At 52.5% G+C, this 20,527-nt stretch overlaps 1 protein-coding gene across 1 annotated transcript; it reads right to left on the bottom strand.

Moving 5' to 3' along the window:
- Positions 1-10,423, bottom strand: DHDH (dihydrodiol dehydrogenase). The gene is made up of 7 exons (XM_081108300.1): positions 10,293-10,423; positions 9,768-9,879; positions 8,462-8,625; positions 4,639-4,891; positions 1,704-1,828; positions 562-715; positions 1-315 (listed from the first exon to the last, which is right to left on the bottom strand). Exons 1-7 carry the CDS (start codon positions 10,380-10,382, stop codon positions 206-208), a joined length of 1,008 nt encoding a protein of 335 aa, XP_080964426.1. The 5' UTR covers positions 10,383-10,423; the 3' UTR covers positions 1-205.
- Between the last annotated feature and the right edge of the window lie 10,104 nt (positions 10,424-20,527).

The following is a 20,527-nucleotide window of genomic DNA, read 5'->3' as shown; positions in this document are numbered from 1 at the left end:
CAGGGCTTTAAATTTCTTTATTCAGTTATTACATTTGTGTCCTTATCCCCACATTTCCCCCATCCCTCCCACTCAGGCCCTCACCCCCTGCTGTCTGTGTCCATTTCTAGTCACTCTCTTAAGGGTGGGCTCGCTCCAGCTCCCACCCAACCATCACCACCAGCCTCTCGGTGGAAACCATGTCTTTGTTCACTGAGGGCTGACATCAGCGTCCGTCTTGGGGGAAGGTGACGCCAATAGCCTTCCTCACCTCCTCCAGGATGTCGGCCAGGAGCTCGCTCTCCGCCAGGGGAACCACAGGGCTCTCCTTCAGGCCTGGGGGAGAGCGCAGTTAGAAACCCCTCCTACTCACGCCCCCCAAGACCAGAAAGAACTACAATTCCCAGAATCCCACGGGGCACCGTCATGCATGGTTCAGGCACAAGATGCCCCAGGGGCCCCTGGGAGACGTAGTTCTAAACCGCTGCTTGAGTACTGGGGGGTGGGGAGGGTCCCTCCTCCCTTGCCGGGCGTGCCCTCCCACCCCCCACCCCTCCACCCGACCGCCTTGCACATCCTTACCCTTCCGCAGGCACTCCCGGACGTGCCTGGCCTCATAAGTCATGCCCGCTCCGTTAGTAAAATGGAACTCCTTGCCTGGGGCTGGGGGCAGCGGGAACTCCTTGCGCTCCCCCTTCACCACCAGTTCTGTTGGACACCAGCAGGGGTCGAGGATCTGGGGCGAGAAAACAGGTGGCCTTACTGCCCTCACCAACAGGGCGGCGGGGGCTCCTGCCTGCTGATGCTCGGGGCTTCCCTCCCTCACCTGGTGGTCAAGGGCTGGCTGCCCCCTGTGCATCCGCAGGGAGGTTGGAGCCCCCAGACCTGGTTGCTGGGAGTGTGTGTCTCATCTACCTAGCAGCCTGCATGTCCCTGTCCCCAGGGGCAGTTCCCTCTCGAAAGGGATGCTGGAGCCTGGAGGAGATGCTTATCGTCCCATCTCCACTTTGACACCATCCAGCACCTTCCTATCCACCGGAGACTTCCTATTGGCTCCAGAGCCCTGGGGGCCTAGCTTTTTGCTTTTTTTTTTTTTAATTGAATTTTTACAGAGGGGAAGGGAGAGGGATAGAAAGTTAGAAACATCGATCAGCTACCTCCTGCACACCTCCTACTGGGGATGTGCCCGCAACCAAGGCACATGCCCTTGACCGGAATTGAACCTGGGACCTTTCAGTTTGCAGGCCGATGCTCTATCCACTGAGCCAAACCGGTCAGGGCCCTGGGGGCGCCTCGCTTATTCCCAGACCCAACTCTAGGCCGAAATGGAAAAGCAGAGATGCAGCTGGGGCAAGGTCCAAATTCTTCTGCTAAGAATAGGCTTTCTTTCCAGCAACTTGGCCAGAGGGAGCGCATGGAAGCCGCTCTGTGGTAACCCCTGGATCCTGTCCTGGGAGCAGTTCCAAAGGTCACCACTGCCCTCTAGGCAGGGCTGATAAGAGCTGGTTTCTTATCAGGACGGAGGGTTTTTTAACAGGCCCACAGGTTCACCTCAGGAAGGAGCCTGGAGGTCCAGACCCCATCATCACCTGGCCTGCTGGTTGAGGGTGGGTTTCTTAGCAGCGGTGGGAAAAGACTGGTTCAGCCCACATCCAGCGCCAACAGCCTCAGATGGCCCAGTCCTGTGCTAAGGGCCCGTCCCGGCTCGGCTGGCAGCGCCTCACCTGGGCCATGCCCTTGGTGCCGCTCACGTAGGCCGTGTTGGAGAGCTGGGCGGTGATGCTGCAGGTGAAGCTGCCGTGGGCGCCCCCTGGGTACTGCAGCAGCACAGTCACCGTGTCGTCCACGCCTGGGGAGAGGCACGGGTCAGGGGCGGGCCTGGCCGCAAAGCCCGCCTGAGCCACCTCGGGCAGGCGGGCTCGTCTCTAATGCGGCAGCGACGAAAAAGTTACGCTGAGATTTGGGGGCTGGCATGGACGACCCCGGGGAGGAACCCCGGAAACAGTCATGGTGAGGGAATGGAGCCGCACCCAAAAGGCCACGTGCGGTAGGACTCCATTTGTGTGGAACGTCCAATATTTGGCAAGCCCATAGAGCCAGAACATAGGTTAGTGGTTGCTTAGGGCTCAGCGGTGTGGGAGAATTGGGTTATTTATTGTTTTGTGTTTTAGTAATAAAAATATTCTAAAATTGGTTCTAGTGATAAGTGCATAACATGGTGAATACACTAAAGCTGTGGGGTGATTATATATATATATATATATATATATATATATATATATATATATTGACTTCAAGGAGGAAGGGAGAGGGAGAGAGAGATAGAATGCAATCTGGGCATGTGCCTTGACCAGGAATGGAACCATGACCTTCTGCTCCACAGGTTGATGCTCAACCACTGAGCCACCCCAGCTGGGCTGGAATGATACACTTTAAATGAATAAATTGTATGGTATGTGAATTCTTTCAGTGAGCTGTTACCAAAACACATAAACAAACAAATGCTAAAAAAAAAAAAAAAAAATCAAAGAGACTTTGCCTCTCTGAACTTTAGTTTCTTCCTCATACATACTTGTTGTAGAGGCGTGTGAGAATCCATTTCCTCATCTCTAAAATGCATAAAGCACTGAGTCTATTTAGGTCAGAATAAGAGAGCGGAGAGCATTAGTGAAAAGTTAAGCAGCCCCAGCCAGCATGGCTCATTTAATTGAGTGCTGTCTCATTCACCGAGAGGTAGCAGGTCCCATTCCCAGTCAGGGCACGTGCCTGGGGTTGTGGGCTCCACCCCCAGCAGCGGGCATGGGAGAGGCAGCTGATCAGTGTTTCTCTCCCTCTCCTTTTCTCTCTCTCTAAAATAAATGAAAACACTTTTTTAAATGCTCCAAAAAAATTAAACACAGTAAAGTACCAGCCTGGTTCTGGGACCCATCGGACACGCAATGGCTGGAAGAACCTACTGAGCCAGTTCTCTTTGGACTTGGACAGGCCCAAGTTCTAATTCTGGATCTGCTGTGTGAGCTTAGACAAGTCACTTCCTATCTCTAAACCTCAGTTTGCTCATCTGTAAAATGGGGACAACTGTAATATATTTACCTCAGGGAGATCATCTTATATAATAAAAGGTTAATATGCAAATTGTCCCCTCCGGAGTTCGACCCACTGGGAGTTCGTCCGCTTGCTATGACATGTGCTGACCACCAGGGGGTGGCGCGGAAGGAAGGAAGGAAGGAAGGAAGGAAGGCCCCGGCTGGCAGCTGGAAGGCCCTGATCAGCCTGATCAATGGCCCAGCCTAGGGACCCCCCACCCCATAATAAAGAAACAATTTCCAGAGGATGAGGCCCAGAAATCAGGATTTTAAAAAGATTCCCAGGTGATTCTAATGTGCAGCCAAGGTTGAGAACCACTGACCTCCTAGCCTAGACCAGTGGTCGGCAAACTACGGCTCGAGAGCCACACGCGGCTCTTTGGCCCATTGAGTGTGGCTCTTCCACAAAATACCGACTTCTGCTCATGGGCCACGAAGTTTCAATCTCACTACACGTGCATGCCCGCACGTGGTATTTTGTGGAAGAGCCACACTCAAGGGGCCAAAGAGCCGCATGTGGCTCTCGAGCCGCGGTTTGCCGACCACTGGCTAGAGACCGTCCAGCTCCAGTGGCACAGCTGCTGGTGGCCGCTGCATGACTAAGACCAGCAGAAGAACCACTCCAGCTGAGCCCAGCCCAGTGGCCAACCCACAGAATCACAAGTGAATAAATGATTGTTATCTGAGGTCACTACATTTTTGGGGTAGTTTGTTATGCAGCAGAGGCTAACTGAGACAACTTAAAAAATAATAATCCTTTGTATTTATGTACTGCTTAATTTGCCTCAACAGTTACTTCATTAACTTTTTATAACAACCCTATTACTGAAATTTTACCAGTAAGTTGTGGAGAGCGGCTACAGCGTTTGGACAGGTTCAAGCCTCAGACTGATGAGAGGGCACGGTCCTCTTGTGGCAACGCCACATACAAGTCCCAGCTTGGAGGGCAAAGCCCTCCCAGCACAATTATAGCCAAAGGCTATGGTTGTAAGCTTGACCTTATGGTCCGACCCTGTGGTCCTAGGTTGCTGAGGGCTGTGGGCTGTGGGAGGTGCAGCAGGTGCTGCCAAAACAAAGCTTGATAGAGTTCTCAGGTGCATGTAATTAAGTAGATTTGAAACTCAAGAACGTTGTAAACACCTTGACCACTCCCTTGTTTTGCTCTGACTATAAAATAAAGACTCGGCTTACAGGCTGTGTCACTGTTTCCTCATCCAGGCGCAGTGATCCACCTGGCCCCAGCTATATTCTCTTGTCTGTTTTCTTTAATCCTTCACCGCCCCCTACCTCCCCCCCCCCCCCCCCGGCCCTCCTCAGGTTCACCACTGGCCGAGCTGGACGTGGTTCAGTAAGTAACTAATTAAGACTCAGAGAGATGGAGTGCCTTGACTAAGATCACACAGCAAAATCCTAATACAGAGCCTGACCATACTTGATCCTTTAACTTCTTGCAGGAAATTTCTTCAGCAGCCTCGCCTGGTGTTCATGGGCTCGGAGACTTATTCCCAGGTCAGTACACCCAGGAAGAGCGGATCACTCTGATCACCACCACACAGTCCAGAATAGACCATACCTGTTTCATGGCGCCTTCCCATGGCTGAAATCTTCTCCGGCTTCTGCCCACCAAAGACCATGGAGATGAACTGGACGCAGTAGATACCAATGTCCAGCAGGCCACCGCCAGCCTGGGCCCAGTCTACGGCCCGCGGTACGTGAGTGAGGTCTTTCCCAAATTCTGCCCGAGCCACGCGAAGGTCCCCCAGAGTGCCCTGGGCCAGAGTGGCCCTCAGAGCCTCTACGGCAGGAAAGAAGCGGGTCCAGATGGCCTGAAGCCCACAGAGGGGAGGGAGAAAGCAGGGTGGGAAAGGGGAGGAGAGGGGTCAGGAGTCAACCAACCAGTTCTCCCTTCTGGGGTTCAATCTTCTTTATTATTATTATTTAAATTCTTTATTGTTTAAAGTATTACATATGTCTCCTTTCCCGCTCCAAGGGGTTCAATCTTGAAGGGGTACCCACTGTGACCCAGTCTCCAAACTAGACCCTCCCCCTTCCTTCCACAGCCCATCAGTCCCCAAGTTGTGTCCTGCCCGACTCTGCCCTCTCCCCTGCTCTTGACACCCAGGTCCCCAACTCCAGCCTTGTCCTTTCTTTCTTTCTTTTCTTTAAACATATATTTTATTGGTTTTTTACAGAGAGGAAGGGAGAGGGATAGAGCGTTAGAAACATCCATGAGAGATAAACATCGATCAGCTGCCTCCTGCACACCCTCTCCTGGGGATGTGCTGGCAACCAAGGTACATGCCCCTGACCGGAATCGAACCTGGGACCTTTCAGTCCGCAGGCCGACGCTCTATCCACTGAGCCAAACTGGTCAGGGCCAGCCTTGTCCTGTCTTATCTGTATCGTTACCCCAGTCTCCCGATGTTATGGGCTGAATTCTGTCCCCACCAAATTCATGTGGCGGTCCTAACCCCCCAGTGCCGCCCAATATGAGTGTATTCGGTGGTAGGGTTTTTAAAGAGGTAATTATAAAGAGCCAATTAAGTTACAATGAGGTCTTGAGGGTGGGCCCGGATCCAGTTGGACTAGTGTCCTTATAAGAAGAGATGAGGTCGAAACCGGTTTGGCTCAGTGGATAGAGCGTCGGCCTGCGGACTGAAAGGTCCCAGGTTCGATTCCGGTCAAGGGCATGTGCCTGGATTGCGGGCACATCCCCAGTGGGAGATGTGCAGGAGGCAGCTGATCGATGTTTCTCTCTCATCTATGTTTCTGACTCTCTATCTCTCTCTCTTCCTCTCTGTGAAAAATCAATAAAATATATTTAAAAAAAAAAAATTAAAAAAAAAAAAGAAGAGATGAGGCCCTCGCTGGTTTGGGTCAGTGGATAGAGCGTCAGCCTGCAGACTGAAGGGTTCGATTTCGGTCAAGGGCACATGCCCTGGTTGTGGGCTCGATCCCCAGTAGGGGGCGTGCAGGAGGCAGCCGATCAATGATTCTCTCTCATCGTTGATGCTTCTATCTCTCTCTCTCTCCCTTTCCCTTCCTCTCTGAAATGAATACAACTATATTTTAAAAAGAGAGAGAGAGAGATGAGGACACACACATGCACAGAGGCAAGACCGTGTGAAGACAAAGGGAGAAGATAGCCATCTCCAAGCTGAGAGAGGCCTCAGGAGAAGCCAGCCCTGCTGACACCCTTATCTCAGACTTCCAGCCTCCAGATGTGTGCGAGGCTACAGTATCTCTGCTGTTTAAGCCACCCAGTCTGGCCTTTGTGATGGCAGCTCTAGCGAACCTCACTCCCCGCCTCCCCCTGCAGTCCGTGTCCCACATGGCCCCAGAGGGGTCTTCGCTTCTCCTGGAGCTGATCCAGCCTCCCCACTACCCGGCCCCCCTCTCTAGGGCTCCCCATCGCCGGATTTCAGCTCCCATTTGCCGGCTGTGTGTGTTCTGGACAAGACACTGTGCACAGCTTTTACATCATGAATCCCCCCCCAACGTCCCTGCCAGGTAGCTGTCCTCATGCCCATTCCACGCGTGAGAAAACTGAAGGTCCGCTGAGTCATATTTCTTGCCCAAGGTCACAGAGATAGGAACTGGGAAACTGGAGTCCAGAATCCTCTGACTCGAACGCCAGGAATGCTGACTAATCCAGGATCAAGTTCATACTAAATACACGAAATCTGCCCACGCTGGTTTTCTTGAAATCTTGCTTCCGCTTCCCCCATCTGGCCGCGTTACCTGTGCAACTGACTTTCCCTGGAAGGCTCAGGCCAGTCCCTCCCTGTAGGAAAAGCTCCTTGACCAACCCCCAGACCGGGCTCTCTGTCGACTGCCCGCCCAGCGCTAGGTCCACAAGAGTCCACGCAGCTGGGCACTGGGCTTGCCCATTTCTGGGACCACAGCAGACCTTGAACTCCTTGAAAACTGAACCTACGTCTTATCCCTTATGAGTTCCCGGGTCCTAGGGTTGGAGGTGGCACACATTAGGGGCCAATAAAAAAAACGAGGCAGCAATAAACTCACAGAATGTTGGCGCTGGCAGGCACATTGCACACCAGAGGCCTGAGTCACCCTGATAAATGCTGGCCGCTGCTCGGGCATACGGACCGTGACGGACGGGGAGCCTCCGCAGCGGCAGGCGTGTGCCGGCTCCGCAGGGCGTGGGGAAGTGAGAGGCAGCTGTAGGTTCTACTACTGTCAGAACCTACAAGGCACGAAAGCCCGAACAGCCCGGCTGGCGTGGCTCTGTGGTGGAGCGTCAACCTATGACCCAGGAGGTCACAGTTCCATTCCCGATCAGGGCACACGCCCGGGTGGCCGGCTCGATCCCCAGTGTGTGGGGCGTGCAGGAGGCACCTGATCAAGGATTCTCTCTCATTGTTGATGTTTCTATCTCTCTCTCACACTCTCCCTTCCTCTCTGAAATCAATAAAAATATATTTTAAAACATAATCAATTAAAAAAACACACCATAATATTCCTTAATACTAAAATAGCTTCTAGGGACCACGTGGTGGCCATCTTAACTCCGGCTGCTCAGGCCCTGTGGCAGCCACTAGAACAGCCGTGGGCAAACTACGGCCCGCGGGCCGGATCCGGCCCGTTTGAAATGAATAAAACTAAAAAAAAAAAAAAAAAAAAGACTGTACCCTTTTATGGAATGATTTTTACTTTGAATTTATATTAGTTCACACAAACACTCCATCCATGCTTTTGTTCCGGCCCTCCGGTCCAGTTTAAGAACCCATTGTGGCCCTCGAGTCAAAAAGTTTGCCCACCCCTGCACTAGAATCACTAGCGATCTGCAAGATGTCCGAGTCGCCTGTGTACACCCGAGCCTGATAAGGGCAAACTCTAACAATGCCCGTGGCTGAGGGCTGTCGGAGAGCCTCAGTCCCGCCACCTGCATCCCCGGAAACCCACCCAAACGGAGCCCACGGCCACCTGTGCCGCCTTCACTGGTGGCATCAGACCGTCTGACAAAGGGTCCTTCAGGCAGCCCTGGTCGCCACGGGCCCAAAGCCATGCCTCCCGCCCATGAACGGTGTTGCCTGAAATATACTTTTATTGATTTCAGAGAGGAAGGGGGGAGTGGGATAGAGAGAGAGAAACATCAATGATGACAGGGGATCATTGATCGGCTGCCGCCTGCACGCCCCCCACTGGGGATAGAGCCTGCAACCTGGGCATGTGCCCTGACCAGGAATCGAACCGTGACCTCCTGGGTGTTAGGTCCACGCGCAACCACTGAGCCACACGGGCCGGGCCATGCTGTGGTCCCCTTAACTCGTGGTCAACCCCTCCCTGTGTCCCTCCAAAAATGCCCACGGGCGACCATGGTTAGTGAAGGCAGGGAGCTGTCTGGGATGTTGAAAGAGCTGCTCCATTCTCACCTCCATGAGGAAGAGGCCTCGGGCTCGGGCCTCTGCCACCATCTCTCGCACTTCCGCGGCGTTCACGCCCATCGGCTTCTCGCACAGGACGGCCTTGCCCGCCGCCAGGCACAGCAGCACGGCGGCCTTGTGCTGCGGGTGCTGGGTGCCCACGTAGGCCACCTCTAGGGTGAGAGGAAGGGGGTCAAGAGATCGCCAAGTCCCCGAGGCTCGCCTCCAGCATCCAAGGAATCGGGGTGCCCCCCACCCCCCAACCTGGGACCAAGCCCTACCGCCTTGGTCAAACCCTAGTCTCCCAGAGGAAGGAGCTAACCACTGGCTACCATCACCCTCCTCTCAGATCCTTGTTGCCCCCTGCAATGACATGAAATCATTGAATCCTCACAACACCAACCGGGAGATACTAGTATTTTGCCCGTTTTAGTTGTTGTTATTTTTAAATATATTTTTATTTTTTTAAATATATTTTATTGATTTTTTACAGAGAGAAATGGAGAAGGATAGAGAGGTAGAGACATCGATGAGAGAGAAACATCGATCAGCTGCCTCCTGCACACCTGCTACTGGGGATGTGCCCGCAACCCAGGTACATGCCCTTGACCGGAATCGAACCTGGGACCCTTCAGTCCACAGGCCGACGCTCTATCCACTGAACCAAACCACTTAGGGCTAATATATTTGTATTAATTTCAGAGAAGAAGGGACAGAGAGAGAGAAACATCAATGATGAGAATCACTGATTGGCTGCCTCCTGCACGCCCCCTGCTGGGGATGAGCCTGCAACCTGGGCATGTGCCCTGAACCCTGACCTCCTGGTGCATAGGTCGACGCTCAACCATTGAGCCACGCCGGCCGGGCCGTTTTGCCCGTTTTAAAAATAAGGAAACTGAGCCCAGCTGGTGTGGCCCAGTGGTTGAGGGTCCACGTATGAACCCCGAGGTCACGGTTCAATTCCGGTCAAGGGCACATGCCCAGGTTGTGGGCTCGATCCCCAGTAGGGGGCGTGCAGGAGGCAGCCCATCCATGATTCTCTCTCATCACTGATGTTTCTATTTCTCCCTCTCCCTTCCTCTCTGAAATCAATAAACAGACATATTAAAAATAATAAAAATAAAAATAAGGACACTGAGAAGGGCAAGCAGAGGAGGAAACCCCAGACCAAAGCCCTGCCTATGGGCCGTCTCCCAGCCGAGGTCCCTCCCCAAGTCCAAAGGCAGGGCCCATCCCGCGGACCTTGCACCTGCGGCGGAGCACCTGGGGGCAGCACCCCCCTTCTCCCCCCCGCCCCCCGGCGCAGGTCACTCACCCACGTCCGGGTCCTTGGCCAGCTCCTCGTAGGACCCGTAGGCCTTGGGGATGTCATGTTTCCGTGCAAACTCCTTCGCGCGGCTCAGGTCGCGCGCCGCTACGGCCACCACCTGAGACACACGTGGGAGACTCCTGCTGGGAGGGAGGTGATGGAGGAGGCCGGGGGGGGGGGGGCAGGGGGGGACAGGAATCACACCCCAAGAAGGGGGAGCGGGAGTTTGGTCCTGGGGGGCGGGGGAGGTGACCGGAGGCTGGACACTGGGGTCCTGGGAGAGCGATCGGGGCACGCGATGGCCAAGCCCCCTGCTCGCTCCACGCCTTCTCTTCGCAGCCGCTCCGACGAGGACCCTCCCACGCCGCACGGAGCTCGCGTTTGTAAGTCAGGAGTGGAGAAAGGAGAGAGGACGGAGTCCGCTGCTTCCCTGCCCGGAGGACTCGGCAGTCCGAAGCCCAACTCCCTCGGACCCGGAAGTCCCGGCCCCCGCCCGCCCGGCTCCAGGACCCCGGGGTGTGGGGGGCGCACCTGGTGCTCGGAGCGAGGCAGCGCCCGCAGCACCGTCGTGAAGTCGCTGCAGATCAAGCCGGCGGACACGATGCCCCAGCGCAGCGCCATCGCCGGAGGCCGCGGTCCCCACACCCGAGCCTTTCCCCCGCGGGAATTAAGGAGGCCCCCGACGCCCCGCCCACCGGGGGCGTGGCCCCTCTCTCCGCCCCCATCGCCCCTACGCCGCTTCTCATTGGCCATCCGGCCTGCGCGTCCTGCCCAATGCCAAGAGGGCCTTTAATCCTAGCGTCCCCATTGGAAGAGCGTGCCGTTGGCTCCGCCTTGGGGGTGGGGCCAGGAACACCTCGCGGCCGCCTCTGGGCCTCCAAGCGCAGGACAAGTGCGGGGCGTGGGGGGGCCTTTCTTCTCTGGTCAATTCTGTTCCTTGGGGCCTGTTTCCTTTCCTACTCCCCGCCCCCCGCGCCCCAATCTTTTGCTGAGAAAGTCGCGCACCCTTAGGCATTGTCCACAGAGAGAGGATAGCTCTAGCCGGTGTGGCTCAGTGGGTAGGACCTCAGCCCGCAGACGGAAGGGTCCCGGGTTCCATTCGGGTCAAGGGCAGGAACCTCGGTTGCAGGCTCCATCCTGGCCCCGATGGGTCAGGCGCGTGCGGGAGGGAACCAATCCGTCTCTCTCTCTCTCTCACATCGATTTTTTTTCTCTCTCTCCCCCTCCCTTCCACTCTCTCTAAAAATCAATGGTGCCCTAGCCGGCTTGGCTCAGTGGATAGAGTGTCAGCCTGAGGACTGAAGGGTCCCAGGTTCGATTCCGGCCAAGGGCACATGCCTGGGTTGCGGGCTTGATCCCCAGTAGGGGGCGTGCAAGAAGCAGCCAATCCATGATTCTCTCTCATCATTGAGGTTTCTATCTCTCTCCCCCTCTCCCTTCCTCTCTGAAATCAATAAAATATATATATATATATTTTTTTTTAAAAAATATATTTTATTCATTTTTTACAGAGAGGAAGGGAGAGAGATAGAGAGTTAGAAACATCGATGAGAGAGAAACATCGATCAGCTGCCTCCTGCACATCCCCCACTGGAGATATGCCCGCAACCCAGGTACATGCCCTTGACCGGAATCGAACCCGGGACCCCTCAGTCCGCAGGCCGACGCTCTATCCACTGAGCCAAACCGGTTTCGGCAAAATATATATATATTTAAAAACACACACACACAGAGGATAGTAATAGCAAAGGTGGTAATAATTGCTAATATTCATAGAACACCTGCTGTACCCAGGGCCCCTGGTCCAAGCCTTACTTTCCCTAATTTCTCCCCAGGGACCTGCGCACCAGCTTCTATGGCCCCCTGTTTACAGAGGGAGGCAGACTCAGAGCGCCTCGGTCATTCTGTTCGAGGCCTCACAGCCAAGATAGGAGACCTGCAAACTGGCTGCCTCCAAAGGCCATGGTTTGAGAAGCCGGGCTGCAGAGCTTCTGAGCCCCGGAGCCAGGCCGGCATGTTCCCAAACCCTCCTCCCACTTCCTGGCTCTACTGCTTTGCAGAGCGGTTTCCCTCTCTGAGTCTCACTTTTCTTTAAAAAAAAAAAAAATTTTTTTTAATTGATTTCAGAGAAGGAGGGAGAGGGAAAGAGAGATAGAAACATCAATGATGAGAGAGAATCATTGATCGGCTGCCTCCTGCACGCCCCCTACTGGGGATCGAGCCCACAACCCGGGCATGTGCCCTGACTGGGAATCGAACCCCGGACCTCCATGGGATGACGCTCAGTCCACTGAGCCACCACAGCTGGGCCTGAGTCTCACTTTTCTATTTTGAAAAACAGAGGTCACAATAGAGAGCTAAGAGGATTAACAGCTCTGGGGTCTAGTAGGTAAAAGATAACAAATGATTATTCTCAATTGGCAAAGAGCTGGCCAACTTCACCCACAGCGAATTAATCCCTTTCCCTTCCCTTGTAGACATTTAATTAAGACCTGAGTTTCCCGTAGGGACTCACAGGCTCCAAGCTCACACAAACTGCTGAATAAAAATATGAATGGATTGCACTGAGTACACAATATCACTACTGGGGGGGTGGGGGGAGAGGAAAAAAGAATTTTAAATATTTTAAATTGGTTTTTAGAGAGAGAGGCAGGGAGAGGGATAGAGAGATAGCAACATCGATGAGACAGGAACATCATCGATTGGCTGCCTCCTGCACGCCCCTAACTGGGGGTCGAGCCTGCAAACCCGGCATGTGTCCTGACCAGGGATCAGAGCAGTAATCTCTTGATTTCTGAATGGACATTCAACTGATGGGCCACCGCAGCCAGGTGAAAGAAAAAAGAAAAGAATTTTTTTTAAAAAATATTTTATTGATTTTTTACAGAGAGGAGGGGAGAGGGATAGAGTCAGGAACATCGATCAGCTGCCTCTTGCACCCCCCTACTGGGGATGTGCCTGCAACCCAGGTACATGCCCTTGACCAGAATCGAACCTGGGACCCTTGAGTCCGCAGGCTGACGCTCTATCCGCTGAGCCAAACCGGTTAGGGCAAGAAAAGAATTTTTAAAAAATGGATGCCCCTGGGTATTTATTCTTCACACAAAAATCCGTGTGCAATGTTCATAGCAGCTTTATCTGTAATAACTCAAATCTGAAATGACCCATGTCCCTTATCAGCCACTGCATAAGCAAACTGGTACACAGGTATAATGAGATACCGCTCAGCAACGAGAAGGAATGAACAATTGATACAAGCAACAACTTGAATGGACCTCAAAGGCTGAATCATGTGGAGTGACAAAAGCCAATTTCAAAGGGTTGCATGGTGTACGATTCCCATTGACATCACGTTCTCCAAGTGACAAAGTTAGCGATGGAGAACAGACAAGCCCCCGCTGGGTAGGGTTTGGGGGAGGGGGCGATGATTTAGGGGTAACACGGGAGTGTCTTTGTGAGGACGAACAGCTCTGTGTACGGACTGTGGTCCTGGACACTCAATCCTCACATTTGATAACATTTCTTAGAGCTCTGAGTGCTGAGGACATGAGTCAGGCCTGAAGCTGGTTACATAACAGGAATATCAATTCCGGGCCTTCAGGACGGACCACAGTTACCTCAGATGTCACTGGGGGAAGCTGGGTGTCGGGTTCAAAGGAACATTCTGTTCTATTCTTTTGCAACTTCTTAAACACGATTTCAAATAAAAACTGACAATTTAAAATTGCTGGCAGGCCCTAGCCGGTTTGGCTCAGTGGATAGAGCGTCGGCCTGCGGACCCAAGGGTTCCGGGTTCGATTCGGTCAAGGGCAGGTATCTGAGTGGCAGGCTCCTCCCCGGCCCGGGCCCTGGTCGGGGCACCTGCAGGAGGCAACCAATCAATGTGTTTGTCTCACATCGGTATATATCTGTTTTCCCTCTCTCTTCCATTCTCCCTAAAAGTCAATGGGAAAATACCCTCGGGTGAGGGTTAAAATGCAGGTATGGCCTGGCCCAGCGATTTCCATCCCGGGCAGAAGGTCTGTGCCCCTGAGAAGCGCTCGGAGCTGTGCCCGAGGAGACACGCGCAAGGACGTGGACTGCAGCGTCGGGTCTGATCATCAAAATTGGGAACAGCCATTGGTAACAAAACAACGGCAAACAGACGGTGGCAAATGCTAAGCACCGGATGCCACGGAGCGAGGAAAACGAATGCGGTAACTCCACACTGTTTACACGGGATCTCAGATCTTGCGAGCACGTGCCTGCCCTGGCCGGTGTGGCTCAGTGGGTTGGAGCATCGCTCTGCACAGCAAGAGGTGACCGGTTAGATTCCCAGTCAGGGCACATGCCCAGGTCAGGGCGCCTCGAGGAAGCAACCAACCAATGTTTCTCTCTCACATCGATGTCTCTCTCTCTCTCTCTCTCTCTCTCTCTCTCTCTCTCTCTCAAATCACTTAAAAAAGAAAAAGAGCCGAAACCGGTTTGGCTCAGTGGATAGAGCGTCGGCCTGCGGACTGAAGGGTCCCGGGTTCGATTCCGGTCAAGGGCATGTACCTGGGTTGCGGGCACATTCCCAGTGGGGGATGTGCAAGAGGCGGCTGGTCGATGTTTCTCTCCCATCGATGTTTCTGACTCTCTATCTCTCTCCCTTCCTCTCTGTAAAAAAATCAATGAACTATATTTAAAAAAAAAAAAAAGAAAGAAAAAGAAAGAAAGAAAAGCAGCCCAGCCTGTGTGGCTCAGTGGTTGAGCATCAGCCTACAAACCAGGAGGTCAGGGCACACGCCAGGGTTGCAGGCTCGATCCCCAGTGGGGGGCGTGCAGGAGGCAGCCCATCAATGATTCTCCCTCATCATTGATGTTTTTCTCTCTCTCCCTCTCCCATCCTCTCTGAAATATATAAAAGAAAAGCAGTCAGAAGGCTTGGAAAACCTAGGCAATGAGTCCAAGAGTGTTTGCACCTTCTCTGCACTTGTCCGTACGTCTTCCTGTCCGTGGATCTAGCCCACAAGCTCTCGTACTGGCTCACCGAGGCCTGTCTCTGTTCTGAAGGCTTCCTGAACGTGAGCCTAGATCATCTTCACGGCCCCCCTCTGGCATGTGATCAGCCTCATTTCACAGATGAAGAAACTGCGGCACAGACTGGTCAAGAGTCATGCCCAGCCCTGGCCGGTGTGGCTCAGTGGATAGAGTGTCGGCCTGCAGACCGAAGGGTCCCAGGGTCGATTCCGGTCAAGGGCACATGCCTGGGGTTGCGGGCTCGGTCCAACGTGCAGGAGGCAGCCGATCAATGATTCCCTCTCATCATTGATGTTTCTCTCTCTTCCTCTGCCTTCCTCTCTGAAATCAATAAAAATAGATTTTTTTTTAAAAAAAAGAGTCTTGCCCAATGTCACACATTAAACAAAGGGGAGGGTCCGGATTGAGACCCAGCTCGCCAGGCCCCAGAGCCCACGCACTGAACCGTGTCCTGAACCGTGGCCGCCGTGTCTGGTTTACTTCATAATTAAGTACGGAAATCACTGACCTGAGACCGGAATGCCTTGCTCAGCAGGGCCCGGCACCTTCTCTCCCTGGGAGGCAGACCACAGGATTACGCCCGGGACAGCGTGTCTGGGACCCAGGGTGAGAGGCAGGGGGTGAACAGAGGGCACGGGCCTGAAGCAGGACTTGGAGGCGAAGGGTCCGCGAACGCCACTGGCCGGGGCTGCTGGCTGGCCTCAGCTGGCCGCTCTGTGGGCCTGAGTTCGAGAAACATGCCTGCTTCCGAGCCCCCTTGCTCTCTTTTCGAAACAAGCAAAGGGATGATGTTAGAAGGTAACCCGTCTGAGCTTGGACACCTATTCGTGTGAGCCAGCACATTCCAGGACTTGCTGGCAATGCCATCTAGAGGCCTGGGCGGGGGGCGGGGGGCCGGAGGGGGGGTGTTGAAATCACGGTGAGAGGTGAAGGCCCTGCCCCAGACAGCGCACAGCCAGGAATTCCAGAAAGAGCCAAATGCAACACAAATATTTACTGGGGACACCGCGGAGACCAGACAGATGCTTTCTGTGTCCTCATGGCGCTAGGTCAGGCCGGCGGAGGTGATGGCGTGGGGAACAGCGACAGAGGGAACAGCATGTGCGAGGGCTCAGAGGTGGGAAAGACCCAGGGATGCTGTAGGTGTGGAAAAAGGCCGGGTGGCTGACGAAAGGAGGCAGGAGTGAGGGAGGGAGATAGGAGCCGGGGCTGGGGAAGCAGGCGGGGGGGAAGCCACCACGGGCTGGGAGGGGGCCCGGGGGGTTTCCAGCCGAGCAGCAGGAGCAAAGGGGGCACCGTGAGCTTCTGGCTGTGGCGTCCATTGCGGATGTGACTCATTCACTCCGTTGACAGGCTTACTCCTGACCTGGCCCTGTGCTGGGCGATGCTGGGGGCCCAGCGATGAACCTCCGCCCTCTCCCTGCCCCCTCTGGTGGGGGAACAGGCACCCTATGTGGTCGGCCTTCTGATGTCCCCACCAAAGACACCCACGTTCACCCTCACTGGTTCGGCTCAGTGGATAGAGCGTCGGCCTGCTGACTGAAAGGTCCCGGGTTCGATTCCGGTCAAGGGCATGGACCTTGGTTGTGGGCTCGATCTCCAGTGCGGCGTGTGCAGGAGGCAGCTGGTTGATGTTTCTCTCTCATCAGTGTTTCTAACTCTCTCTCCCTCTCCCTTCCTCTCTGTAAAAATCAATGAAATATATATTTTTAAAAAAGATAACCACCTGCCATTCACCAGAACCTGTGCATATGGGACCTCACAAGGTAAAAGGTGAAGCAGATGTGCCCACGTAAGAGAGTCGGAGATGGGAAGGCGGAAGGCGCTATGCTGTGACTTGGAGCTGGAGGAAGGGGCCACGAGCCAAGGGACGCAGTCCGCCTCCGACGCTGGAAAAGCCAGGAAACAGATGCCCCTCTAGAACCTTCCGAGGAAACAGAGCCCCACACATGCCTTGATTTTCATTCATCAAGACCCATTGTATACTTCTGACACCCGGGACTGTAAGATCACAGATTTGTGTTTTAAGCCATTAAGTTTGTGGTACTTTGTCGTAGCTGCACTACGACACAAACACATAGCTCTGGGCCATCGCAATCCTGGGTGAGGTGTGCCAGGATGGTGGGGATCGTGGGCAGCGTAGGGGCCGGGGAGGGGTCCTTCTAGCCCAGCCTGGACGCCAGGGAAGGCCGGGCAGATTGGGACATGATCAAACTGCATCTTGAAAGACTCTGATGGAACTTCTCCAGGCCTGCGAGAGAATGCCTTCCAGACAGAGGAAACAACCCAGGCAAGAGAAAGCTGGGACTATTCAGAAGGGAGAAGCCCTGGCCGGGTCCCCCATTGGTTAGAGCACTGTCCCCATACACCAAGGTTGTGGGTTCTCTCCCTGGTCAGGGCACATTCAAGAATCAACCAGTGGCCCTGCTGGTGTGGCTCAGTGGTTGAGTGTTGACCCAGGCACCAAGAGGTCACCAATTTGATTCTCAGTCGGGGCAGATGCCCAGGTTGTGGGCTCAGTCCCCATTAGGGGGCCTGCAGGAGGCAGCAGATCGATGTTGATGTTTCTCTCTCATTGATGTTTCTGTCATTCCATTTCCCTTTCTCTCTTTCTAAAATCAATAAAAACATATTAAAAAAAAAAATCAACCAATGAGCCCAGCCAGCAGGGCTCAGTAGTTGAATGTCGACCAATGAACCAGGAGGTCATGGTTCAATTCTCAGTCAGGGCACATGCCTAGGTTGTGGGCTCGATCCCCAGTGGGGGGTGTGCAGGAGGCAGCCGATCCATGATTCTGTCTCATCATTGATGTTTCTATCTTTCTCCCTCTCCCTTCCTCTCGGAAATCAATAAAAAAATATAGTTTTTAAAAATCAACCAATGAATGCATAAATAAATGGACCAAGAAATCAATGTGTTTTTTTCTCTCTCAAATCAATCAATAAATTTTAAATTTTAAAATCTTTTTTTATATTTTTATTGACTTCAGAGAGGAAGGGAGAGGGAGAGAGAGATAGAAACATCAATGATGAGGATCATCAATTGGCTGCCTCCTGCACGCTCCCCACTGGGGATCAAGCCCACAACCCCTGGCATGTGCCCTTGACCGGAATCGAATCCGGGACCCTACAGTCCGCAGGCTGACGCTCTATCCACTGAATCAAACTAGCTAGAGCTTTTTTTTTTATATATATATTTTATTGATTTTTTACAGAGAGGAAGGGAAAGGGATAGAGAGTTAGAAACTTCGATGAGAGAGAAATATCGATCAGCTGCCTACTGCACACTCCCTACTGGAATGCGCCTGCAACCAAGGTACATGCCCTTGACCGGAATCGAACCTGGGACCCTTGATTCTGCAGGCCGACGCTCTATCCACTGAGCCAAACCGGTCAGGGATAGAGCTTTTTTTAAACCAGAGAGAGAGAGAGAGAGAGAGAGAGAGAGCGAGCCTGGAGCCCAGGGTGGGAGGGGGGACACCTGAGGGATGAACCTAGAGAAGTTGGCTGGGCCAGTTGTGAAGGGTCAAGAGCTCGCCCTGCAGGTGGTGGGGTGTGAAGGAGCGGGGAGAGGAGGTGAGGAGGAGGGTTGTATTCAAGTGTAGAAAAGACACCTGTGAAATTAAAGGTCACGCAGAAACTGTTGACCACGCAAGGCGAGGATGGAACGCGTGCCAGGAAAAGTTCACCGGTATTCATGAACTCGTTTGCTCCCCAGGACTGTGGAACGTAGATTCAGGGCCAAAAACAACACTGGGTGAGATTCAGAGTGTGGGTTGTGGGCCCAGCCTGTCGGGGTTCAAATCCCAGCTCTGTCACTTGCTGTCTGTGGGACTGCAGGCTTCTCTTATTTGCCTCATCTGTACAATGGGAGCGATGATGATAATGACCCCACAGGGGTTTTGTGAGGATGAAATGAGTTGTTATTTATAATATACTAGAGGCCTGTTGCACGAAGAGATTCATGCAATAGGCCTTCCCTTCCCCTGGCTGCCAGCACCGGTTTTCCTCCGGCCCCCGGGACCCAGGCCTTTGCTCTGGCCGGAGCCGCCTTTGGTGCCTTCTCTGCTCAGCTTAGCGCCTATGTATGCAAATTAACCGCCATCTTTGTTGGCGGTTGATTTGCATATCTCGCTGATTAGCCAATGGGAGGCGTAGCGAAGGTATGGTCAATTACCCTGTTTGTCTATTATTAGATTAGAAGATAGCATGCCACATTCTAAGTGCTATAGAACTGTTAGCTGTTATGTATTAGTGTGTATTAGTTTCCCATTGCTGCTGTAAGAAATTACCACTGTCAGTAGTAGTGATATTAACACTATGAATATCAGTAGTATTAATACTATGAGTATTACTATTAATACTCACGGCCCAGAGCTCTGTCTATGAAAAGGAGAGGAGACACATGGGAGAGAGTTTAGAGTCTTTTGGTGAATAGAATGAATGAGGACTCAAAGGACGGAGGTGGTAGGGCAGTGATGGCGAACCTATGACACGCGAACTCATTTTTGTGGTTGATTTTTCTTTGTTAAATGGCATTTAAATATATAAAATAAATATCAAAAATATAAGTCTTTGTTTTACTATGGTTGCAAATATCAAAAAAATTTCTATATGTGACACGGCACCGGAGTTAAGTTAGGGTTTTTCAAAATGCTGACACGCCGAGCTCAAAAGGTTCGCCCTCACTGTGGTAGGGACTGAAAGCCAGAGAGAGAAGGAGAAAGACTGTATTAGTTTCCTACAGCTGCTGTAACAAATTACCACAAATTTCATCGCTTAAAACAACAAAAACGTTTTCTTTTACACTTTTGGACATCAAAAGTCCAAAATGGGTATCACTGGGCGAAAATCAAAGCGTTTCGCTCTCACATTGATGTTTCCCTCTCTCTCTCCCTCTCCCTTCCTCTCTCTAAAAAATCAATAAAAAAGCCTTAACTGGTTTGGCTCAGTGGATAGAGCGTCGGCCTGCGGACTGAAAGGTCCCAGGTTCGATTCCGGTCAAGGGCATATACCTGGGTTGCGGGCACATCCCCAGTAGGGGGTGTGCAGGAGGCAGCTGATCGATGTTTCTCTCTCATCGATGTTTCTAGCTCTCTATCTCTCTCCCTTCCTCTCTGTAAAAAATCAATAAAATATATATTTTTTAAAAAGATGAATTTTTTTTTAAAAAAAATCAGAAACACATGGTAAATGCAAAGTACAGAGACCCAGAGTAGCAGAGTTGGAATTCCAGAAAACACAAGGCTCCAATTCCTAGCTCCTTATTTTTGTCTCTACCCTGTGACTCCCAAATCCTCTCTCCTTTATCTCCAAGCCCTGTCTACAGCTCCAGCTCCAGCTCCTAGGGGACAGTACATTTCAAAGAGAGTAATCATTAAAATATATATATATTTTAGCCCTGGCTGGTGTGGCTCAGTGGATAGACCGTTGGCCTGTGGACTGAAGGGACCCGGGTTCGATTCCGGTCAAGGGCACATGCCCGGGTTGTGGGCTCAATTCCCAGTAGGGGATGTGCAGGAGGCAGCCGATTGATGGTTCTTTCTCATCATTGATGTTTCTATCTCTCTCTCCCTCTCCCTTCCTCTCTGAAATCAATAAAATATATTGAAAAAATTTAAAAATAAAGAAACCACGGTGTTTTGGTAGGTGTTCTTTTAAAATATGTATATTTTAAAAGAACACCTATATAATATATAAGAACATCTATATATAAAATATATATTTTTTTAATCCCCACCGGAGGCTATGAGGGTAGGGTTTTC

The sequence above is a fragment of the Myotis nattereri genome (assembly GCF_964212035.1).
Source record: "Myotis nattereri genome assembly, chromosome: 15".
NCBI classification, from domain to species: domain Eukaryota; kingdom Metazoa; phylum Chordata; class Mammalia; order Chiroptera; family Vespertilionidae; genus Myotis; species Myotis nattereri.
Note: the sequence above shows the minus strand (reverse complement) of the source record. Positions and strands in the feature narration are given on the sequence as shown.